The sequence below is a fragment of the Brachionichthys hirsutus genome, unplaced genomic scaffold (assembly GCF_040956055.1).
Source record: "Brachionichthys hirsutus isolate HB-005 unplaced genomic scaffold, CSIRO-AGI_Bhir_v1 contig_790, whole genome shotgun sequence".
Lineage (NCBI taxonomy): Eukaryota > Metazoa > Chordata > Actinopteri > Lophiiformes > Brachionichthyidae > Brachionichthys > Brachionichthys hirsutus.
This window is the reverse complement of record NW_027180324.1, coordinates 195,841-221,400: the sequence shown is the minus strand read 5'-3', so window position 1 is coordinate 221,400 and position 25,560 is coordinate 195,841. Positions and strand designations below refer to the sequence as shown.

Below are 25,560 nucleotides of genomic sequence, written 5' to 3'. Positions count from 1 at the left end.
CCTTTGTCCACAAGGTTTCATAAACATATATTTAGAATGCCTCAACTTGTTTTACTGAATACAAATACTATAAATAATATTCAATTTTAAAAAAAGTACCTCAAAACTGCACTGCTTCAGTATAGTAGTACTTGGGTAAATGTTCTTGGATTCAGTCTACATCTACAGACGCGTAAGGTCAATTTCTAACGTTTTGTGTCAAATATGCACAAATGTGTAAAAAGACAGATTTAGTAAGAACTGAATACCAAATGAACTTTTAACATTCCACTAAACCAGACATTTTTACAGGAGATAATGACCGCCATCGTTATTCTGGAAAAAAAGGGTTTATTTATATGAGTCACACCCAACACTGAAACTTCTTGAATGAAAGTCGCAGCTTATTTCACAACATCACTAAATGATACAGCTGGTTGCAGTTTTCTGGCTCCTCCAGTGGACCGTCACGCGGGCCGTCTCCCTGCTGGATCACATTTTCATGTGATGTCAGGCTGAGGGAAATGCCTGGAGAAGAAACACAAATAGAATTTCTCGGTAATGCTCGATTGAGTTTTACATTTTTTGGAAAGGTTTCCTACATTACACTGTGCAGGACAATTACAGTACACGCACACCAAAAATACAAAAAGTCAACCCTCCATACACTGTTTAGAGGTCAGGCACTACAATACTGAGAACAGTGTTTTGAGATATTCAGCACAGAAGTAGTACAGTATAAGATATGAAGTTCTCCAATGTGTACATTACATTTGTGTTATAAATAACGTGGGTGCCTCCTTGAACACAGATAGTTCTAACTTAATCTACTCGAGTCAAAACTCTAAAAAAGAAAATTGTTGCCTCATTCAGTTCTCCATAAAACCTTTTTGTTTAAAGCTATGTGACATTTCCTATTTTTACTCAAACAAAAACGGACAAATATTTAAGAAAATAAAAGCACACATCCACTCAGCTAAAATACTGATTGAATAAAGGCAATGGCCTGTCTGCAGTGGAAATCTTCAAAGAATCAGTGTGTTTGGATACATAACACAGTAAGGAAATGTGTATGTTCATTCACATTGCACATGTGTGCTGTTAAAGCTGTGCATTGATCCAGTGTCACACGTGAAGAGAGGGCTTTCAACACGACGGATGTTGTTTGTGCTGCGTAGTCCGTAGCCGAAGTCCACTGGAACCTTTACTTGAGCAGCTCAGCCCAACGTTTGTCAAAATAGCTCCTCATGCTGTGGCCGGCTCGACCAATGTCGGAGTCATCTTCATTAAATGTTTCACAGTTTTCAAAAACCAGGTTGACGTCGAAGATGAATGTTTCCAAGCTGGAGTACCTGCAATTGTTAGGAAATATTTCAATTGTATTGATGCGTAATGTGTAAAATAACATGTAATAAATCTCCAGAAACACATTAGAAGCGGTGTCACAAACATACTGGTTATTGATGAGCTTCTCTCTGATGGTGGAGAAGTCCATGGGCTTCTTAATGACCTTCTTGTATCCAGGCACAGCTTTGTGGTTGACGGGCGTGAGGAAGGGCCAAGCGTCCCGGTGACGTTCCAGCTCAGTCAGCAGCACCCTGGGAGATCACGCATGAGCAGTAGATCAGAAACGGGCTCTCAAAATGTGCTTTTGGACGTCACTCTTTTGTCCTATGCTCATCATAGCACAACAATTGTCTTTTAAATACTTTACGAAAGTTCATGCGACACATTTCAAACAACAATATAATGAATGCTGTTGTGAGCTCTTATGGATGCAGTGAGCGTGTGTTCTTGCGTACCGGCACATCCCCACCCCATCTGTGCAATCGTATTTGGCCCTTTTTGTGTCTTTTGCACAGGAGTCTGAGCCGTCATAACCGGCCTGGGAGCTGGGTGGGCTGTCATCTCCTCTCCTCTTCTTGAACTCCTTGGTCTTCTTTGGCAGGAGGTTTCTGCTGACAGCCTCTTTGATGAGCTCTCCTAATGCCGATGGCTTACCTTTACGCTTTACCTCACCGCCCTTCTTTCCTCCTCCAGCTGTTTGGATGTGTTGCCTCCTGCTCTGAGGCGATCGAGCCCTTCCCTTAATGAAAGAACATAGAAGACTGGTGAAAATAGACACATGCAAAAAAAAAAGCCAAATAATATAGTCAAATCAATGAACAGACATGATAGTTATGCCATCATTTGATTACAGTAATGGTAAAAATAAAATAGACAATGCCGAAAAGTATCTCAGCTCTGTGAATAGTCATACTGGGCATACTGGGATACCTTAGCTGAACACGTGGGACACAACCAGCCCCCCTCTGGTACGATAGTGATCTTGGGATTCTGGCAGTACGTGTGGCTGCCTTTGTCACAGCCGTCGCAAAGTAAGAGCAGCTCTTCATTATCATCCTTTTGACAGAAGTGGCAGTGCTGGAAACACCAAGTACACACACAGTATAACTTCATACTGGGACCCATCCCAGTGGACTCTGGTGACTGATGTGACTGGGACCCTGTGCACCCAGGCATATTAGAAGGCTGTAATGTGTTACTGGTCTGAGGTGTTTGATGCATGGTAATGATTGTAAATAGATGCTGTTGGTGTTTAATTAATTCATTTTCTTACGATTTCTTTATTAAAAGACCCTTTAAGGAACGAAAGCCACGCAGATTCAATCATATTCAAAGAGACTAACATAATAAATTCAAACTAATTGCTTATTTTGTGGATTTAATGACAGGCAAACAGAAAACAGTCTCAACGATTGATCTTTAAATAGGTGGAAATCTTTAATCCATTAATTTATGATCAATCTATAGAAACAATTCTGTGATCATAAGCGTGAAACCAGGAGTCACTCACCACTTTCACAGTAGATCGTTTCCAAGCGATCCACTTGTGTAGTTGCTGAATACAGAGTGAAAGCTGAGCTGAGCTGCGGACTTCACCAAGGGCTTTATGCCACAGCCTCATTCCCGGAGACACCTCCTCCCCGCTGCTCGGATGTCACAGAAAATCATACTGTGTAATAGTCTGTAACATTATCACAGCGAATGATAACAAGCACTGAAACCTAACGAACAACTGATGAGAGAAATAGATTGGTTTCAGAAGCAGCAGCTGTAAGGTTAAGAATCTCTAGCCTGAACGTCCCACTGAGGAATGCAGGAGCAGCTACAGCGGCATTATCTGGCTGACGTGGAATGTTGTAGTTAAGCGTTTCTTAAGGTACTTTTGCTCGATGTTCCTCTCCAGCGCCGCCAGCCTAACGACAGCGATGTCGAGGGGATTATTGGACTGCCGCACCACAGTGCCCTCCCGGCTGGTTTCCCTCTTCCCCTTCTTCTCTGGAGCAAAGGACGAGAGGAGCTTGTACTCATGATAGACCAGATCATCCCTCTCTGACTGAGGCTCAGGAGGCATCCAGCCCTGAGAGAGACATTGAAAAATGTAATCACAACACATTATTTGATGACGTGGCAAAATGAGGACCGAGAAGCCCATCACTGCATAGAATGTTTTTGAATTAAGCAGTAAATGAAAGAATAAAATGCTCTTTCATCAGTACTTTGACCTGCAGGCTGGCAGAGATGACTTTCCTCTCCAGGTCCTCCACCTGCTGCAGCATCATGATGTCCACCTCCATGGCCTGCTCCTCAATGCACCAGCTCTCTACAGCCTCCTCACTCACCTCCCGTTTCTCCAGTCCTGCCATAACAATTACTGGAACACAGAAAAGTTACATTACAGAAAACCGCTGCCTACAGAAATCTATTTATTTTGTTTAAAATAATTTACTAAGCACCACATGACAAAAGATCGTTCAGAATCAGTCCAAGTCTGCTGAGTTAACGACAGCAGAGGGAATGTGGAGACCAACCATCTTTGCTACTGGCATAGAGCTGGGTCATGTCCTCCATCTGTTTCTGGATCTGTTTCTGCAGAACCTTCTCTCTGATGCCCCGGGAGTGGAGGGCCTTGACCAGACGATGCAGCTCCTCCATGTCTGACACTCTCCACCAGCCGGAAAGCATTTCTGCCAACATGCACACATTTAAAATCCTGTCACATAATTGTTTCATTTTAGCAATGTCGGGGAATCGTGACCGACAGCAATCACAATATGCATTCAGCCCCTGTCTGGCCAGAGTGTGTCTTTAAGCGTGCAGTGACAGTGAACCTTCCTTACCCTCTGGGATCGGCTGGGGGCTACGGTAATCCTGGGTCTTGGTCACCTCTGTGTCGAGGAATGTGGCACAAGCAGCCTCGTCACTCAGTGGCTCTGGGGTCCCGCTCTTGTTGACAGAGTTACTATTTGCTAGGAAGAAGGCTTTGTTCCCTTTATCCTCGACATACTCAGAGGCTAGATTCTGCAATGGGGGTTGAGACAGCCTGCTGGGACTTGCCGCTGCGCTGGGCACGTCACCAAGTGTCAGTCTGCTTTGAGGAATACCAGACTCTACTTGCTAAGAGAGAAAATACATAAACACACCATTTATTTTACCCCCCTGAATCAGGATCACCAATAACTGGAACAGTGGGCCCTGTTAAAAGATTTGACAGGTTTGATGTGCAACACATGTAATAAAGAACATTAATGGCAATGTTCTAAAAGAAGCGCCACACATCTAAAACGACCAATAGATGATAGGAACATTCTTGTCCACCTACCTGAACACCCGATGACTCCATCTCATTGATCCCAGCAGGATCACTGCAGCTGGCTGTAGCTGGAGGATTAGGGGAAGGGGAGGAGGGGGCTTTGGGATTACTGATCTGTATGGGAGACAAGGTGACTGAGGACTCGTCGCATGGGAAGCGTGGAAAAAGGCTGAACCACTGGTTGCTCTGCTCCATCAGCATGTTGGAGAGCTGGTCTTCGTGAAGGATAGATTGGGGGCTGCGGGTCATCCAGGGGCGTCCTCTAAGCAGAGATGGGACTGAAGAGTCTGTTTTATCGGCCGGCCCCCGCTGAGCAGTGCAGTACGAAGGATAAGATGAGGCAGGGGGGGCTGTAACAGAACGGCTCTTGTGAGGACTCGTGTCTGAATATTGAGCCATTCTGGCCACTTCAAGGAGTTTGCTGAGCTTAGAGAAGGAGCCCGGTTTTTGGAGGAACAGATTGCGGTCATCTTTGTCCTGCTGGGTCTCTTGAGTGGCTGAGTCACCCTCTGTGCTTTGTGCTGGGCTGCAGACCACAGGCTTCTTTGTTTCTTCCAGTTCACAGTTCTCTTCTTTTACTTTGATAATCTGAGCGGTTCTTTTTTTCTCTTTCACAGCCTCTTCGTAACCTGAGAAAGAACGAAAATGTGACATCGCCCCAAACAACAGTCCGAAAACATTTAATCTTCTATCCCATGCATGGTGACAAAAACAAATATCTCAGCAATCAGATTTGGATTTGCACCTTCACTGCTCTCCATGCCTTCCACAAAGATACCGCCACATTGTGGGAGGAGCCAGTAATGTCTCTTGTAGCGGTCTTGTCCCATCGACATTGAGCGCAGAGACTGAGATGAATGGAATAACTTCAGTCTGATCTGACTCTGTTGCTGAAGAGACAGGCAGAAGAGTTTTTAGATTGATGTATGAGCTGATTGTGAGTAACATGTTTCTCACAGGGTTTCATTCACCTTGTATGTCTTCTCTATGAGTTTCTCCAGCTCCTCCATGCTAGCCAGGCGTGCGCCGTCATCCTACATTAAAATCTCATTAGCATGCGACCAGTCGACATTTACTTACAATGATTTTGCTGCTGCTGCAATAAAAGCATCATGCCGTCACTGACCTCTTCTTCACATATCTCTGCTTTCCTCCCTCTCTTCCCGACCGATTCTTCTTCCTCCTCATCGTCATCATCTCCTTGGTCTTCGCTGTCCTCTTCCTCATCCTCCTCACTGTCCCCCTCTTTCCTCTTACATTTGTTTCTGGCAGTGGGGATGACAAAGACGTGGTCGTCTAACCCCACACTGCCTTCTCTCTTCCCGGTCTTCTTGGCGTGAAAGCTTCTCAGTCTTTGCAGACAAAAATGGACATTCACGTTGCTTAAACACACATGTGCAATTCAGACTGGTTGAGTAATGCAAATTGTTTAGGATTTTCTTCATTTCATTCACTAGTACAAAATAGGTTAATACAGGGTCTTCTAAGAACAGCTTACATGATGCAGATACTCACTTGCGAAGCTTTCCCTCGACAACCCATTTATCCTTCCTCAAGTTAGTCATGTGATCAATGTTTCTGTCGATCTCACTGCAAAGCATCACAAAAGGTGATAAAGGTAAACTGTTTCTTCCACCAAAGCATGATGGTGCTACAATAGATTTGTTTCAAAGTGTTCATTAATATTGAAAAATGGAGTAGGTTGGTGCAATCTTGTGAGACCGTCGCTCACATTAGATAAGCTCATATTGTTCTATTCCTTTTGTTGTTGTACCATTAATAAACCATGAGTAAACCATGTTCACGTCCCAATCACAGGTGTAGATTAACTCGCTTCTGTCAGGCGCAACAGCAACACCAAATCATTTTCAACTATTATTTATTTATTGAACACACGTAAGTTGTAAATTAACCACAATCTTTATTCCAGGAGTAGTTTGGTATACTATTAATAGTTTAGGGAGCCTCACCTGATCACGGCTCTACTGCAACAGAGCTCATTAACCAGGAATGCCAACATGGAGGCCTTCTGTAATGGGTTGTGTGCCTGAAAAGCCTTAGTCCTGAGACTGAGGGCCAGAGCAGCCTGCTCTGCCTGCTCACTGTGAGCATCCATGTAGATACGCAGGATCTCAGATGCATTATCTCGGTTGATCTCTACATTGGTCAGGTGGTCCCCTAAGGCGGTCTTATTCTGAGAGAATAAGAAAAATGCAATCAAATAAAAGTGTGTAACAATCAAACTCTTAAGTGTCTTGATAATGTTAATCACGTGTTAATCATGTTAAAGCAGAATTTTAAATGTGCTTTAAATGCTTATGTCTAGTATTAGATTTAAACATCGATACCCACATAACAGACTATTTAGCTGCATTGCATGACAGTCACAGGCTTGTATGCAGCTTTGTATGTGTGCTTACACATGTAAATTATAATACAGGAACTCTATGCATTTAAACAACCAAACAAATCTTGACGTGCTTTAAAAACCTCTAACCTTATATCCTGCAGGTATACCGGGATCCGACACTGCTGCAGAGAGCATGCTTACAAGCAGGTCCTGTATTTTGCCCATACTCTCTCCAATGTTGAGCAACCCCTCCTGAAGGTCACTTCGGTTGAGAACATGTCCATTAGGGTTTAACCTCAGAACCGTCCCAAAGCAGTGTAGAAACTGCAGCAGCATCAGGCAGTCAGAGAACGTAGTAGCTGGTAAGACCAGACCAGGGATCTGGGACAACTCTGAAAGGGGCTGGCAAGAAATGCAAACGTTTTATTAAAATCATTTAAATATATCTATTTAAAAAAAATCATTATCTTTAAGAAAATAATCTTCATTTAGACAACTGCAAAATTAGCCAAATCCAGTTTACTACCTCGCCGAGACGGAGGTTATGTAATTGCCGGCGTTTGTTTGTTTGTCCGTCCGTCCGACAGCAAGATAACTAAAAAAGTTCAGGATGGATCTCGGATCTTGTTGAAATTTTCAGGAAATGTTGGGAATTCTGAATGAGCAGCTTGGCAGAGGTCTGCACTCTGCACTCTCTCAATGCTTTTCTAGTTAAAAATAAAACTGGAATCAAAAGTCAACCTGGTCATAAATTGGCTTAAGATCAAATGATATTTCTGATCTGTGATTTCATTGTGACTGTCTATTATTTTATGGCATAAATGCCCACAAAAATCCGAGATCAGTTCGAACCATCATGTTAAGAGGCCAGAATATCTGATTTGGTTGTTGCTACGGCACAACAACCACCTAGTGGCAGTATTTCAACCTAATCCGGTTTAACAAGAGTTCTTGTTATCCGGTTTAACAAGAGTTCTTGTTAAACCGGATGGTGTGGTGGGGGGGTGCTGTAGACGGCACCCCCCCACCACAGCCAGCACCCCCCTTCTTTTGTGAGAAGCCCAGTAGGGCTTATGATTTTATGATGTGGACCTAAAACATGTCACCATAGAAACCATACAAAATAAAATTCCCATAAAATTCAAAACAGCACCATGAACAGTTACAGAATCCATAGTTTGTGGGATACCCTCAAGATACAGGCTATAGCAGATGGGCAGGAAGATTGATGGACACAATGTCATTTTCATGTTCAGGAAATAAAAAATAAATTACCTTCTACATTTCTCAGTTACTTCATTAATGTTTTTTTGCTTAATTTCCTATTTCTAATCCTTATGCATGGCATGTCCTTCGTGATTAACATGATTGATTTCTATGACCCCCCCCCCCCATGACGACATACATGGACTTTCATTATCATGTGCCAACAGCTCCATAGTGTGTGAATACCTTGTGATATACTAAACACATGTCTTCATTTGGCTTCTTGAGCTCCTTCGCTTTTTCCAGTTCTAGTTTCCTGAGCTTCAATTTCCGCTCTTTGTCCAATCGCTTCACATTCTTCTTTTCTTTTTTCAGACGCTCTCTCTCCTACAATCAAGGAGAAGAGAATGCATCTTTGACAATGCTGCAGATGTTTGTAATAGTATGCAGCATTTTCATTTGAAAGGGAACACACTAATCAGAGCACACGGGCATGGATGACCAGAGACAAAGAGAGTGAGCAGACAAGGTGTTACCAACCTCTGCCTTCTTACGGGCTTCCACAGCCTTCATTAGCATCATGTGCTGCCTGCGTCTCTCCCTCTCCTGACAGCACAGACACAATATTTCTACTCACTAATTAGAGAAACTAGCTCATCTGTACAACACAGCATGAATCTTTTAACATGCACGGCGGAAGACAAAAGATGGATCACCATTTGTCATGATCATTGTGCAGCAATCTTGTACGCTGCACAATATTTAATGTGCAGAAACATGTAACAGCTGACAAACAAAACGTTAAACTGCAAGTAGTAATGCAAACACAAAGCATATCCTCAGAGTTAGAAGCTACGTTTAATAATCTGAGCATGTTGGCAAGAAGCAGACTGAATGGAGGCCTAATAAGCAGCAAACATGAAGCATCACAGGGACAAGCAAGGCACTGATTTTAATAAGTACTCTGGAAACTGTTGAGTCATCTGGGTCAATCTGATATATTTTTTGAGAATAATGAGGAAACGTATGCATATTCACAGCAGCAGATCACTGAAAGTAAAAGATAAAATGTGTAAATGTGTATTCACTTCTCTCAAGTGACAGAATGGATTAAAAATGGCTCATATGTTGCAGAGAAAAGCAATTCTGAGTACCTCAATTCAATCAAACCAGATCAAAAATGATGTGCTCTTAGGATATAATAGGGCTTTATGCATCCTGTTTTATTTTTGATTTTTTGGATGTGTTTTCTCCTACAGACAGATGTAGGCAGTGCACCTTTCTGGAAAGGTCAGGTGGAAGGTAATACGACTGTAGTAAATGCACTGCTATGATGGCAACCATTTGTCACAACACATTCACAATGTTGTTAAACATACAGAAAACATGCCCATACCATATCTAGCCTATGCCTCTCCAACTCCTGGTTGAAAGGGTTGGAAAAGCAAGAAATCACATGAGAAAATCAATGCAAAGAAAACAAACAATGGCCAGTTGAAATAAAAATACAACCAAGAATTCCAGAGCATAATTTGACCATGCACAAATAATGTTCATGAGCCCCGGCTCAAGGCCATCTCTAAGGCATTTAACTTCAGCAGAGAAATACTGCTTCTTTTTGTTTTTTTAATTTGATGAAGGGAAAAACGCTTACCCTGTGCTTCTGTATGATGGACTGCAGTCTCTGAATCTCCTTCGCCTGTGGAAAAAAAACCTTGTTATTTAATATCCTGCTAAAGTTCCGGGACCTCTAGATGATGATGTGAAAACTTACACAAACAGGTAATTTAAACTCTTTTTATCACAGACACGGGGGGAAGAAAACAAGCAGATTACATTTGAACGAGTGAGCAGTTAAGTGTCATCTCACTTTGTTTCGTTTCTCAGCCTCCAAAACTCTGGCATTAGCTGCTTGTTCTTTCTTCTGTCTTTTTGCCTGTATATTCAAAACAGGTACAATGGACAGGTAACAGTAGGGATAGAGAACATTCATCAGAGGAAACATTTGAATGGATCATTTCAATTTCTGATTGATATAAATTTACAATATAATCCAACAAAAACAATAAAGTGCAGAAAGTGTCTTAAATGTTCTTATAAATCTGCATAGATTTGGTTTTTGTTGCAATGATATCATTAAATATGAAATAATCCACAGAAAGTTAAACAGACCTACTGGCTCACTCAATCTTTTACAAAAATAAAATCTTTGGCAAATATGTAAACATTTCCTCATAAAAACTGAATGACAAACTGGTTATAGTTATCATCAAACACCAGCAGGCAGGGAAAATTAATAAAGCATCATTTCTATCAGTAATTATACCCCAAACAAAATCCTGTTATGAGGATACCACGCATCTTATGAAATTCACAAATACACTTTTACCAAAAAATATAGTCAGTCCTCATGTGCTCACAAGATGTGACAAAAAGTGGGAACACATAATTCAACAATAGTTTAACTGTGTATTTTTTTAATGAAAATTCTATCAGCAGCAGAAAGGAAGTGTCCCAGACTGTTTCTGCAATAACTTTCAGAACGAACCTCGAGAATTTGCTGTGCACGGAGTTCTTTCTCTATCCGAATCTGCTGAATGCGCTTGATCTTCTCCTAGTAAAAGGATGAGGGCAAGAAAATGAATTAACTGTTATGCATGATATTGAGTGACAAGGGGAGGTAAAGTACAGTGGCTATACGGAGATGAGGAAGGTGCACCAAGTTGAAGAAAAGGAACTTCTTTTAGATCCTCAAACGCAATTCTACTGTGCTTAAAACCTTCGACTTACAGGGCATGAATATGAGCAGAGCAGCAGCAGACTGTTAGGAAGTTTTACTGAGTAAATTAAAACAATGGACATAAAGTAAAGTCCTTACTTGCTGTTTCAGAATTCTCATCTGCTCTTTCTTTTTACGCCTCTCCTCTGCAGCCATTATTGCTGGAACACACAAACCAATTAGGCTTGAACGCAACATTATTATTATTATGCAGGGCTGCACATCGACATTGCAATGTGCTCGTTCAGAAAAGTCACAACGCAGGAGATGCAAAGTCAGGAAAGTTAACTTTTTTTTCTGTTTGTTCAAAAAGAAAACTCACAAGGTTCTCATTTTCCATGATTGATCTACAAATATAGATTTATTATTTTTATTTAACCCAAATTTTAATCCTTTCAATCAATGCAAGTTAAGCATACATTTTATCAAAGTCACTAAAAGTAGTTTCCATGTATTTTAGATAACACAAATGTGGTAGCGGTACATTTACAAAGTTTATTAGGAGAAGCATTATGTTTCACAAACAAACCCAAAAGCAGAAGTGTGCCTGAGGGCAGAAATAAATGTGGAATAATAAGGGGGGGGGGTTGTGAAATTGTGAAAGTTTTAACACAACTTGCATGCTTTTTTTTTTTTATGTGGTAATATACACTGTGCATCATACAGTCCTACAGTTTAGTCTTTGCAAGATCTCTGGCTGGAGGGCAGCTGCTCACCGTGTTGCTTTCTTGCTTCCTTGGCTGCTTGCACCACGGCCTGCCTTCGTAGTTTCTTCAACATTTTGATCCGAGCAGCCTGTCGAGCTATTTCTGTAAAAAAAATAAATGCTAATGAAATCAGATTATAAAATACTAAATCCTCAACCTAAAACCATTTAAACAACTTCCACAGAAAATGTTTTTGCAATGTGCATCATTTTAATGTGGAAATAATGGCAAATGTCTTACTGAGAACTAAAAGCTGCCATTTGGCAAAACACTTTATTAAAAAAACATCCTATATTTCAGACAGAAGATTATTCTGTTGATATTGTGTCTTTTGAAAGCTGAGGTGGAAATATCGTGATGTACCTTTTAACTCCAGTTGGCCAATTATCCTTACAAAACAAATATAAACACACTGACTAAACCATCACATGAAAATAACGAACTTCTCGTGCACAGTGCCTGGAAATATTTTTAAGATGCAAACTGACCTTGAGCCTCCAGTTTGCGTAGCATTTTAGCATGGCTGACATCTTGGATGATATTTTCACCAATATTGAGGGGAGGAGAATTCCACTGCTTGGTTCTAGCACCATTAACTATTGGCTGTTGCTCAAACTTTGTGCAACGGCTGCCCCTCCCATCCATTGCTATAATATTATGGGCAATTTCATTTTCTGCCAACAAGCACCACTGCAAACCCTGGAATATAAGGAGGACAAAATAAAGCATTAACTGGCATCTTTCAGTGACGACACTGATTCTGAACTGGACATAATATATACACAACAACGATGGGTTATGAAGAATATTGTGGAATTTTGTAAACAAAACAAAAGAAACTGAATCAAGTACAAACATTTACATCTGGTTCTTTCCTTGCTTCATAGAAGACACCAACTTTAACTTTTGTACTGAAACTGAAGTTGCCACAGGAAATTTCAGTTATCCCATTGCGGAGAAGGTACTGCAGATAAAAGAAAAACATGTTAACATGTGACTTAAATCAGACCTGTAATCATTTTCTCACCGCAGGGTGATTACATAACACTTTCCTGATGCTGGTAGCGTGTGCAGTTGTCGACAGCTGCATGTTGTAGATTTACCTTCATCACTTCAGGATATTGACGCAGCTTCTTCCCACATGGGGCAAAGTAAGCTACCTCTCCTTGCAGACGTCCTGCCACAGTCCTGATCCTGGTCTCTCTCTTCCAGCTGAGGAACAGAGAAATATCAAGAATATGGCTTAAAGGTCATATTAGTTAGTGCTCCATTCATCCACGTGTGTTTTACAAACAGAAGGTTTTATTATTATTCTTGTGTAAATATGGGGTCAGAGACAAAGCATCCCAACAAGACGACCTAGTACAATGTTTGTAAATCTGCATATTAAGTCCTCTGACCCTTTCAGTAGTCATAGTGCTAAATGGCCATGTGCCAGCTGGGACAACCCCTCAGTCCCCAGGGGTTCTGCTGGAGAGGCATTGCTTACATGTGGGTTACTCTCCAGACAGAGCAGCGGGCTGAAATATGATCTTGTGGCTTCTGCTTCCTGTGAACCTACTTATCAAAAACATGCCCAGAAGATGAAAGGCGCTCTGATCCAAGGATGTAGGATTTGTGGGAAGGGAGCTGCTAATGTTGCATGTCTGTGTTGGGGAAGGATAATATTAACCACATAATGTTGAGCTCAATTAATTTCCTGCACACGATGACCTACTGCTCAAGACTGGAGTTTTTAATATCCCTGAACGAGAGAAAACATGGTTGTTTTTTGTGGTCTGCTCACACTTAGCTCCTGATGAATATGCAACTGACTTCAAATCAGTAACTCTTGCAACACTGAATTCTTGCCTGATTTCATATTCACATCTACATGTGGATGTGCCCAGGGCCTAATGGTAGTACAGTTTGAGAGAATGGGCTGTTTATTATTTTTTACGCATGAAGTGAACACGGAAAGCCGTCTAAGAACCAATTTATTGCATGTTGGTTATCTTGAAGACATAATACGTGCTGAAGGTGATCATGCGTCTTAGAGCGCTTTACAAACTAGAGACGACTGCAGATAACACTTAAGGAATGGTTGTTGTTCAGCTTTCATTGAGTTGACATGTGGTTATAGCACCAATTCCAATGACACACTAATGCAGGGGTATAAAAGAAGGAAAAATATACAACATGGTTAGATCATTGTTTCTCTTGATATAAACTGAGTGCAAGATTTCTTACCCAAATTCAAGAGGCAGCTGAAGAACTCTTTCATCCATCACCCTCCTCCTCTTACCTGAAACAGGAGAGACTAGTTGGCACTGACTGTATAATATATATATAAGCTAAACTAAAAAGGATGGGAGGTGTTACTGTAAATATCAAAACCCCAAAGGGAGACCTTTCCTGCTTCATATATTGAATATCAAACTTTACTTCAGGTGATTTGACTTTAGACTTCATAAGACCAAGCCAATATCAATAGAATTAGAATTAGTCATGTTATACAGCTACGGCATGAATTTTCTGTTTCTTCAAGCAGGACTAAAAGGAACAAGAAATAACACTTTCCATTCCAATTGATCATAATTAATATATTGATTTGATCTGCTCCATGACCCATTCAATAGCTGACATGTGTAATATAAGATTGGGTTATTAAAGCAGTAAATTTGATGCCGACAATGTAATCTGGCAGTTTCTTCCAGATAACACATTTTAACTTAAAACTACTGAAAACAGTACAGCCATGTTTTCATACTGCAAAACACTGAGAACACTCTGAACAAGCAAAGGGGAAGCAGAATAAAGAAGTCTAGACCACAAATATACCAAACTGAGTGGGGGGAAAACTAACAAACCGTCATTGATTTGGATCCTGTTTTGTTCCCCGAGTCACATTCTACTGAAATCTGATGGGTGTGTTTGATCTTTGAGCAAACTGATCTGATACCTGGCAGTGTAGTAAATGTGAAAGGAGGCGAGAGGGTGCTGTGGTCACTTAGTGCCCCCGAGCTGGTAACTGTGCTGGCAGGGAGGCAACTGGATAAACTTGGCGGCTTGATGAGGTGTTGGTTCGACCCCTGCTTGGATGAGATGTTGGAGGGGAACTTGTGAATAGACAAAGGTTCTTTAACAAGTGTCAGTGGAGTCCTCTCTGTGGGGTTATCCTCTTCGGTTTCCCTTTGCTCCTTGATATCATCCTCTGAACTATCAGAGTCGCTCTCCAGATTGCTTTCTGACTCTGCAGGGGATTTCAGTGTGACACAGGAAAACAGAGAATGAGTACACTGATATCCCAACTAGCATTCTTCTCACAAACACACCATAGAGGACAGCACACTTCTCGTTTATACAAGGCTCACCAGCTTTTATTGGGAATGACATTATCAATGGAATTATTTCTTTATTGGATTCTTTAAAAATGTGCTTCATCTGACCTGACAGGCTGCTTCCAGAATCTTCATTCTCCATATCATCTTCCTCATCTCCTAAGGAGTCTGAGTCCTTGCTGTTGTGGATGTCAGACTCACTGGTTTTGACCAAGTCTAGAGGTTTACAGGACGAGTTGTTTTTAGAGAGGCTATTTCTTGGATGCAGTGTCTTTGGACACTGCACCTTACTTTGTGTGTGAGAAAAAGTTGAGGCTAAATATTTTGGTGTAGAAGTAGAGCTGGTCAACATCTCCTTGATTCTAGTGCTCAAGTTGATAGGCAGGGAGTAGGGTGGGCTAGCAGCTGCCAGGAAGGGCTTGTTACTGAGGGCGCTGCTCTGTCTGCAGGGTTTAGTGATGAGCGCCAAGGGAGAGTCCTGCACCGCTCTAGAGATCACTCCATCCAGGTGATGTTGGTGGCTCAGGAAGAGATTGGTGCTGCTGCTGTGGAAGACAGAGCAGAGCTGATCAATGCATTGCCACGTGCTCATCTGGTGACAGCTTACAAGGATAATGATTTTTCTCTTATTCCTCTTGTTCTTTACCAGTTCTTGCTCCTCGGTCGTAGATGAGCACGTTGATTCACAGAGTCTATGGGATGGATTGGCTTCATATATAAAAATGAAAAAGAAAGAGAAACAAACAAAGGACAATTATGCAAACTGTCACTTACAGGATGTGGGCTGTGAACAAAGGAATTCAATTGTATTAAGAGACTGGAACAATGAAGCGTATGCTCAAGTCTGTCAGGCAAAAAATATTTTCAAATTATTTGGCTTGGTGCCATCATGCAACTTTAGCTGTCAGCTTGAATTTGTTGCTATTGTCAGGGTCATATCAAAAGTACATTTTTAATGCACCACCATCATATGAATTAAAGTCCTCTTGTTATAGACTGGTACATTTTCCTTCCTTTTCAAAATAGTGACAATAATAGTCTTTTAAAAGAAGCCAGTTTCTCTCTCTTGATAGCAAACATCCCAAAGCATAACAGAGCTAATTGCTTGTCAATTTTATGAAGTGTTCCCAATAGTTCTAATGCATTGTCAGTTCTACTCATGTAGTAGTCAGACTCTCATGCAGTAAAATCAAAGCTGTGCCAATAGTACATAAGTATTCATTTTCTGTTGTCCATTGGGAACCCACAGATTCTGATTTATCTCTTGACATGCATGATGACGGACAATGAAGAGCTCCCTTAAGAAAAGCACAAGAATATGTTCATACATGATTAGGCATTTGTTTTTGCTTTTTTTTTTACCTTAGGAATTCAATGCACCATCATTAAAATCAAATAGAATTCACCTGTTTCAATTTAAAACTGTTGAAGTGTAGCAATCTGTCATCCAAAAGTCTTCCACTGCTCGCCTTCACATTATCAACAAACCCCGTGCACTTCGGAGAGGCCGTCATGAATTTGAGTTTATGCTGAGGCTTTTGTGAGGCCATCAGCGTTGGTGGTTTGGGTAAAGAGCAGAGGGAGAAAGGTGTGGATGAGGAACCCAGAGAACGAGCAAGAGGTCTGGGAAAGGACGAGACATCGCTATGCTGCAAGCTGGAGAAGGAGATGGACTCCCTGTAGGACTGCACTAGAGGACTGCTGCTGGCAGCCAACCCTGTGGCCTGAATGACACTGATGTGTTGCTGGTCCTCAGTTTCTGCAGTCCTGGAGCTTTGGAGGAACAGTGTTGTTGACTGTGGGGGGGCAGCGGGATAAGAAGTGGACTGGAGGTGGTACAAGGACGTCAAAGGAACAATGTCACTGTGTCTGTCTTGGGTTGCATTTCCATCAGAAGGTCTCTTCTTTTTACTTCCAAAAGTATTTTGTGTCAGCCGCTGAGTAGGAGGATGAGGGAAGAAGACAGCATGTCATGTCAGCTCCTACTGAGAGAGTCTCACAGTGGCAGCTCTGTCAGCTAGCACACACATGCACTTTACCACCCACCACCATGCCTGCTTTAACAATCAAATAAATAAATCAAAAACAGAACGCACTTTTACTCAAGGATACTTTTACTTTTTGGCTATTTCAGCCCATCTTAGCAAATATGCCTCTAGCGAGATGTAAAAATAGAAAATATTGACCATTAAATACTAAACTGCACATCAGTTTGAGTTTGAAAAAATTACCTTGCCTCTTCCCTCTCGGATCTCTACATCACAACAGGAGTCTTCACTGCCATCCTCATCTTCATCATTGTCCTCCTCCTCCATATCATCAGGATCACTGCTCATCTCCTCAGCATCACTGGAGCTATCTGAAAATGAGTGACTGCCCCCCATGCTCGAGGACTTCAGTGCTTTTTTCTTTGGTTTCTAAATCATAAAATAAAACATTTTTAAACCAAGCACGAACAGGACAAAATGTGCCAAGAACAATACTTGAACATTAGCATGAACCTTTTCTGTTTTTTTCTGAATGGCCTTTAGGTGTGGTTGGTCCACGTTCTGACTACAAACATTGTCCCCTTCAGTTTTCTCCTCATCTCCATTTATTGGAAATGAACCAGTGTTCACAGCAGAGTTCCCAGTGGGAGAAGAAGCACTGCTCCCATTCACTGTTCCTGTTGCACCTATGGAAACTGGCATAGTGTAGTTCTTTAGACATCAAGACCAAGCAATGGGCAGACAAAGACAGTAGGATAACAATAACATTGCAGTATACAGAAATATGATCATATTATTTTTTGTGACCTCTTTAGACATGTATGACGGAGTGGCCCGCTGTTTACCTACCTGAGGTATGAGACTTCAAATGAGGATGATCGCAACCCTGTAAGTTTGACACAAATGCAGGGTTCAGGCCCATAAGAGGGACGAAGGCTACGGCTCCTCTGGTACGTGCTTCAGACGGCCGCCACCAGTCTGGAATGGGGTGAGCGAGATACTGTCCAATTAAACACAATAGCCACTCACCATCTTGATGCAGAGAATGAAATATGCCATGTTGTTGGAGCCTGTTTTATCCAAACCTTTAACAGCAATGGTCTCAGTTCAAAATGCAGTTTTAAAATGCATTCCATGAACCGTCACATCATCAGTTTTTATTGCTGCATTGAAACTTAAAAGGACATTTTTTCAAGCGGAGCTCTAAAGATCCACATCATCTGCCGGAAAGCTGGAACAGTTCCTCTACAGCAGGTTTCTTCTAAAACAGCATTTGCTTTCTAAAGCACCTGTTGACATTTCTTAACATCACATCATTTAGATGTGATGAGTTAACAATCATATATCATTGTGAATTAGATTATTTATATGAGGAAAATTATGTAGAAATCTACATTTTAAGTGGGAATCTGCCAAAGAATTAGAAAATCATCCTCAGTGAGAATTCCCATTTTACCTGTTAGAACATAGAACAACAAAATAAGGTGATCCATACAATATTGGTTCATTCACAGAACTAGAAAAGCTCATTCCCCCCAGGACTTTATGTGGAAAAATAAATAAATCCGAGATGAAATAGTTGGAAAAACAAAAACAAAAATATTTATTGTTGATTAAGTCTATATTAATGCAAAAAAATATCTGATGTAGAGAAATATTTTACAAAAGATATCGCTGAGGGACAAAAAAATAAGAATTAAGAAAATAAACCAGTCATATTTTTAAAACGTCCTGGATCCCCATGGTGATCTGGATCATCATCATGAAAAGTAAAGATCCATCCAGCAGTTTTTCCGTAATCCTGCTATCAAACAGACAGATCTACGTCGTCATAAGTATAACCTCCTTGGCGGAGATAAAGCATTTTATTATAATACAGGAAAGTCCACCCCCACACACCCACATGAAGCAAATATTCCTCCTCTCCTTCACGGATGATATAAGATAAAATAAATGACAAACCTGGAAACGTACCGAATCGGGAATGAGCAGCCAAAGCAGACAAGCCCAGACTTCCTCTGCCTCCAACCTCAGGAAAGCCTAAATTTGATGCATAGAGACCAAAGGCTGGTCGCCTGACTGAAGGGGAACCATTGGAGCTGCCAGACTGAAGCTCATCCGCTGAGGAGTGAAGCACATTACCTGAACACAAGACACAAATATAATCTATTGATCAATTAATTTACTGATTACACTTACTATCAAAGGAAACAAATGACTTAGTCATGAAAGATTTACCAGATCGAAAACCTTATTTTTGGCAGATTCAAGATACTTTATCATTATGCGAACATAATAAAATCGTGTGAAGGCCCACGGCTTAAGGCACACATCAGAACATAACCAAATCAAAACTAAATTCTCTCTCTTAAAGAAACAATATATATATATATACACACAAAGAGAGTGTGAATCACAGGCAATAGTGCAAAATAGCAACAGCAGCACAGCAAGACAGGCATAAAGCGTCCCAGATCGCTACAAGGGAACGACTGCTTTCACAGCTCTGGAGAAGAAGCTGTTCCTGAGCCTCGTGGTGCTGCTTCTTATTGTCCTGAACCACTTCCCTGATGGGAGCGGGACAAACAGTTTGTGGCCCGGGTGGGTGGGGTCTGTGGCGATGCGTCTGGCCCGCCTCTGGACTCTGGAGGTGTAAACAGAGTCCAAATCAGGCAGACGGTGACCCACAATCCCCTGAGCTGTCCTCACAACCCGGAATAGGCCCTTCCTGTCCTGCGCTGTGCAGCTGCCGTACCACACGGTCGCACTGAGACACAGGATGCTCTCCATCGTGGCCCGGTAAATGTTTGCAAGCAGCACAGAGGAGAGTCCAGCCCGCTTCAGCTTCCTGAGGAAGAAGAGCCGTTGCTGGGCCTTCTTCACCAGGTGTCTGGTGTTGAGTGTCCAGGAGAGGTCAGAGGAGAGAGGAGATGTGGATGCCCAGGAATTTAATGTTCTCCACATGCTCCACTGCTTCCCCTCGTATGCACAGAGGGGCGTGTTCAGTCTTCCTGGACCTCCTGTAGTCCACTATGACCTCCTTGGTCTTGCTGGTGTTCAGAACAAGGCTGTTACTCGAGCACCACAGCATCAGGTTCTGGACCTCCTCTCTGTAGTGGGTCTCATCGTTGTTGGAGATGTGACCCACCACAGTGGTGTCGTCCGCAAACTTCACAACCATGTTTGTGGAGTGGATGGCAGAGCAGTCGTGGGTGAAGAGGGTGAAGAGAGCAGGGCTGAGAACACAGCCCTGGGGGGTCCCAGTGTTCAAGATCAGAGAGGAGGATGTGGTGTCTCCTATCTTCAACACCTGGGGCCGGTTACTGAGGAAGTCTCTGACCCAGGAGCAGAGCGGTGGCGACAGTCCCAGGCTGTGGAGCTTCAGAGCCAGCATGTCCGGTGGGACGGTGTTAAAAGATGAACTGAAGTCCACAAACAGCATCCTAACGTAGGTGTTAGGCTGCTCCAGGTGAGTCAGGGCCAGATACCAGAGTTGACTGACACTAGCGATGCAGTGTAGGCACATCTGGAGCCGCTAATTTAAGATAACTTTGGCTAAGATTTGTTACTCAATATACTAAATAAATAATAAGAGTTAGAGACAAGACAGGAAATGTCTTGTCTGTAACTGTTTATACATTGCATCACCTAATTGCAATCTTTAAAAAATGTCAGCATAAAAATAAGTGAAAGCTTGGGTGTGTAAAAACAAATGTGGAGCCAAATGCCTAAAACTGGACTGATTACCGTACTTCTTTCGGAGTCTGGATTTAGGCTTGGCTTTACACTTTACCTATCCCAAACATCTTTACCCTCGCCGAAGAGGAGGCAAGGGTATTGCAATTGGGTGCGTTTGTTTGTCGTTTGTTTGTCTGTCCGAGCGCATAACTCAAAAACTAGTAAACCAATCGACTTGAAATTTTTACACAAGCAAGGTTCGGTCCGTGGCTCGGTCCTCCCCAAGAATGGCGTTGATCTGGATCTGGATCCAGATTCTAGAATTATTTTTACATCTGGAATTGTGCCTGTGCTGTAAACTGCCACTTTAAGAGGGAGGGACACGAATGGCATGATGGGAAAAAGAGTCCAGAAGGAGTCTTGTAGTACATTCCGGAGCAGCAAGCTCGAGCAGGTTTGGCCCCTCTGATCCGGAAGCCCTGTTTACTGTCCCACAAGACCGAATAGTCTATTGGAGGCGAGGGTCTGCAATCTCTGATTGTCGTTTTCTAGTTTAAATATATAATCCTTTTCTTATATTGAAACAGGGAATCACTGTCATACCGCTTTAAATTCACAGGATGTGCTGCATATTTTCTTTTTCTTTGATAAACGAAGCAAACAGAAAGCTGCTCCGGTGTGATTCTAGTCAAAGGGGGGTTACTGTCACTTACTGTGTGACATCGTTCTTCTACTTCCTACAGGGCAAAAGAGCTCCTATAGTCACAACAGTAAAGTGACTACAGAGGTGCCAAAGTGCTTTCAGCATTTAGTGTTAAGTCCAAAATAAAACATGTAGGAAATGCTGTGCACGTCTGGTGTGGGGGTCTAAAAATGAATAATTCATGGAAATGTCTCTAATGGGCGTTTTATTGTGATAGCATGACAAAGAAAAGAATTACTTTTTTGGGGCATCTTATCGTGAAGAGAAAAAAAATCATCACAAACCTCGATATGTAAATTCGCATATTACTTTGTGGTCTGGGGTAATCTGACATCACCGCTGCATAATGGCTCTGACCATAATTAGTATTCAGAGAAAACAAGAGGATGCCAGCAGCTGCATACACACTGTGAAACTGACAGACGCGTCAAATCGCACTGGATAAACTGGAGCTAAGGGTTGTCAGAAGACCTCCACAAGGGCGTAAATAATGCCATTCACTGAATCAACAGCTTTACCATTCCTACTAAATGTGTCTGAAATGTGTTAAGACTGAAGGAAAGTGTCTTCAGCCTCCTTTTTAGACTTTTGTTTTTTAGCTTTTTCCACAAAATTTGCTTCCAGCAAATGAGCCTTTTTGTTACCCTCGCCGAAGAGGAGGCGAGGGTATTGCAATTGGGCGCGTTTGTCTGTTTGTCTGTCTGTTTGTTTGCTTGTTTGCCTGTCCGAGCGCATAACTCAAAAACTAGTAACCCAATCGACTTGAAATTTTTACACAAGCAAGGTTCTGTCCGTGGCTCGGTCCACCCCGAGAATGGCGTTGATATGGATCTGGATCCAGATTCTTGAATGTTTTAAAGGATTCTTTAACATTGCGAGATAGGGCACTTTTTTTTACATTTTTCTTAATTTCTTCAAAACGCATGGCGGTATGGATCTGAAAAAAATCACACATAAGTACTCCTTAAAGGTCTATGACCATGACTAATTGTCTTAATGTTTCTGTTCTTTTTAGATAGAACAGTGTTGGTGATGTCGGATAGAAGTACAATGAACATTGATGAAAGCACATTCCGGCTTGGCGCCGTGAATTTCATTCGCCAGCAGCTCGTGCAGCTGGCCGAAGACTGTGGGAAGACCTACCACAGCGGTCAGGCCAGCCTGCAGTTCTGCACCGAGCTGAAGGACAAACTGAAAAAGGTTCTCCATTGGGTATGCACTGTTCAGTTCTTTCAGTCAAAAATGTCTTCTGATTGCAAAGGGAATCTTGACTTCTGTCTTTTCACCTCACACACAGTAATATATTCTAGCTTATCGCAATATCCCATCCCAGACATCTTCAGAAGTTGAGAAAAGAAGGCAGGAAAAGCAGAAAACACGGGTTCTTGCTTGACGTCCAGACATCCAGACAGCCAGCGCTTCCGTGTTCACAATTACAAGCCCGTCTCGAACGAGCGGATCAGCTGATGAGTGCACTGAATCACTCACGGGTCTCCTATGGGCTGCAGGCCGTATTACATGCGGCCTTATTCTGCAGTATTTTAATGCCGCTGAGCACAAGAACACGTGACGCACTAATTGTATTATTTAAAAAAAAAAAAAAAAAACATAAAATATACAATATAATATCACTGATGTTATATTATATATTATATGATTTTTATATTATTTTTAATAATACAAATACATGATATTTATATGATTTTATATGATGACAGGTGAGGCTGTGCCTCACCTGCCTCCACTGACTGCACGTCACTGGTGATGACTATAATCCCTACCCATTTATCAAGGTAAAAAAGGATTGTAACATCCAGTCCCATTCCGGTATGCAGTCAGACAAGTTTGGCTCAGGGATGAGGATGCCCCTGCCGTGCAGAGTCCAGTGCACTTTGGGTAATAACACCATATCCTGTGTTTGTAAAACTGATTACTATATCAAATGAAGGGACTAAAATAAAATTATATAAAATACCTCTTCTTGTACAGAATAATAGTATGAGTCCAGATCGTCAACGATCATTTACCATCTTTTCCAGCTGCTTTTTTTTATATATCACCTCACCTCCATATCATCTTTATTTCTACAGTTCTTAGAGACGTATTTCTCTACGCCAACATCGATTCCTATCACTTCCTTATTCTCTGTTAGCCTTGCAGAACATTTCCTGATCATCCGCTGCTTTATTCTGTTTTTAAAAAGTAAACGACAATCAGAGATTGCAGACCCTCGCCTCCAAAAGACTATTGGATCTTGTGAGACAGTAAACAGGGCTTCCGGATCAGAGGGGCCAAACCTGCTCGAGCTTGCTGCTCCGGAACGTACTACAAGACTCCTTCTGGACTTTTCCCATCATGCCATTCGTGTCCCTCACAATGATGCATTCATTTACATTCATTAATAGCATGTGAATGTAGTGCCTTCAAAAGTGACTATTAATGCAGCAGCAGTGAACACGTAAAGACAAATATAAAAATAAATTTCACAAAACCATCCAAAATGTTGGCAGAATGATTGAATGAAAATTATATTAACTTGTAACGGAATAACACATCAAAATAATTAACTTTAAATCAAATGCGGCCTTCTGGCTTGATTGTGTGCGCATTTAAGAAGTATGTACCATAGGAGAGGAGAGAGGAGCTGCTTGCAGGGATCGGGGCCGGGCTGCTGCACTTTGTGGTTGTCAGCTGGAGAGGAGCAGGGGAGGAGCTTATTGAGGAGGAGACAATCTGAAGCGTGGAGGAGGCTGATGACAGGGGGGCCAACCGCTCTCCGAACTCCATATCTGTCAAACACAATGTCACACACTGTACTGAGACGTTCTCCCTCACACACAGCCGGATGGCTTCCAATACGAGCTAAATTTCTGACATCTTATGAAGTTAACAATTTAAAAATCCACAATAAAACTTAATTGCAAACTTGCAGAACTGCATTATATTAAAAGTAATACTGTGCAATAATTGTATTTTGAAGCTCTTCCTTTTTTTTAAAACATGTAAATAGTTCCCTTATAAAGCATCACATTATCAAAGTGGCGATTTTGTTCTTATTTCAATATTAAATACTGAGTGACAATCAATGACATGTTACAGTAAGAAATGGGTGACATTCAGTAAACTGTAAAAAGCTTGATGGCTCGATCATATCAAAGTCGGCCAGACTTAATTTAGAGACTGCTCTCCTATAGGCTGTTACTGGGGGATAAGGCTTAATTGGAAACGCAGCCTCCAGCTTCACATTTTAACTATCCTTCCACAATCTCAATTTATCATTAATATATATATTTTGAATCCATAGTTTTTTACATTGCACCAACAAGACCTAGATCTCGATGGTGATTCTCCCCTGCAGGAGAAAACCATAGTAGCTGATTAATTTGATGAGACAAAGCTACCCTTTGAATATCAAGTGTCATTCCTGACCAGGAGCAGCACTGATGAGACATACCGTAAATGACATGAAAGCTGCAGCCATGCTCCACTGGAGAGGCCGCCGTCTCCTGATGGTTTTATCATATTTATAACAAAAAGAAAGACTTTGTATAATTTAGCTCTTGCCACTCGGTCTGGTATTCTAAGATGTCTAGCGTGCTACTGAAAAAACAGAATTATGATTCCATTTACAGTACTTTAAATATTAGACTTTAGACAACTTTATTATCCCCGTGAGGGGCAATTTGTTTCACAGCCAGCAGAGATACACCACAATTCAGTCAACACACAACAAAACATAAAAAGTGCACAAGTGAAATAAAAGCTCGTCATAAAAGGCTGTTGATAAAACCAACGGATGCAGGAAGAAATGACTTTTTCAATCTGTTTGTCCTGCACTTTCGTACCATGTACCGACGACCGGTATTAAATGGCAAACACTATAAGGTAAAGCGTGCTACATTACAAATTCTGCACACTCTAAATTACAGTATTTTTAACATTTTATAGTGACATGCTGATTTTATTATCTCTCCCCTCAATTTGTTTCAAATGCATAATTAAATTGGCATTTTAATCACTATACCAGTAATGTAATGTTATAGGCTTCTTCTATAGCTGTATAGCTGTGAACAGATGTGCAGTTAACAAATAAAGATATGAAAACACAAACTGCTCATAAGGGAAAGATGGTTTTGCGGCAATTTTAAAGTCCATCCTATATTCATTATTAGATATTAAAATGTGTGGCGAAT

The 25,560-nt window shown here is 41.5% G+C and overlaps 1 protein-coding gene across 1 annotated transcript; it reads right to left on the bottom strand.

Moving 5' to 3' along the window:
• Positions 1 to 343: 343 nt before the first annotated feature.
• Positions 344 to 24,154, bottom strand: LOC137912748 (bromodomain adjacent to zinc finger domain protein 2B-like). The gene is made up of 37 exons (XM_068756885.1): positions 23,992 to 24,154; positions 18,949 to 19,128; positions 17,836 to 17,964; positions 17,500 to 17,672; positions 17,230 to 17,415; positions 16,405 to 16,935; positions 15,645 to 15,706; positions 15,107 to 15,543; positions 14,620 to 14,910; positions 13,908 to 13,962; positions 12,782 to 12,890; positions 12,541 to 12,642; positions 12,167 to 12,377; positions 11,688 to 11,780; positions 11,071 to 11,132; positions 10,741 to 10,806; positions 10,063 to 10,128; positions 9,847 to 9,891; positions 9,589 to 9,615; positions 8,733 to 8,798; positions 8,439 to 8,579; positions 7,134 to 7,388; positions 6,607 to 6,830; positions 6,152 to 6,226; positions 5,763 to 5,988; positions 5,608 to 5,670; positions 5,382 to 5,526; positions 4,646 to 5,265; positions 4,164 to 4,440; positions 3,855 to 4,010; positions 3,543 to 3,697; positions 3,207 to 3,403; positions 2,837 to 2,969; positions 2,257 to 2,403; positions 1,782 to 2,065; positions 1,434 to 1,577; positions 344 to 1,331 (listed from the first exon to the last, which is right to left on the bottom strand). The coding sequence occupies exons 1-37, from the start codon at positions 24,152 to 24,154 to the stop codon at positions 1,184 to 1,186; spliced, it is 6,444 nt and encodes a 2,147-aa protein (XP_068612986.1). The 3' UTR covers positions 344 to 1,183.
• Positions 24,155 to 25,560: the final 1,406 nt, after the last annotated feature.

What these genes read in the sequence shown, in the direction of transcription:
- LOC137912748 (XM_068756885.1), bottom strand. Translation starts at nt 24,154, where the DNA reads ATGGAGTTCGGAGAGCGGTTGGCCCCCCTGTCATCAGCCTCCTCCACG. An exon ending in CCGATTCGGTACGTTTCCAG is followed by an intron (nt 17,965 to 18,948) that starts GTTTGTCATTTA and finishes ACCCCATTCCAG; the next exon opens with ACTGGTGGCGGCCGTCTGAA. An exon ending in GTCCCACGTGTTCAGCTAAG is followed by an intron (nt 2,066 to 2,256) that starts GTATCCCAGTAT and finishes TCTTTCATTAAG; the next exon opens with GGAAGGGCTCGATCGCCTCA.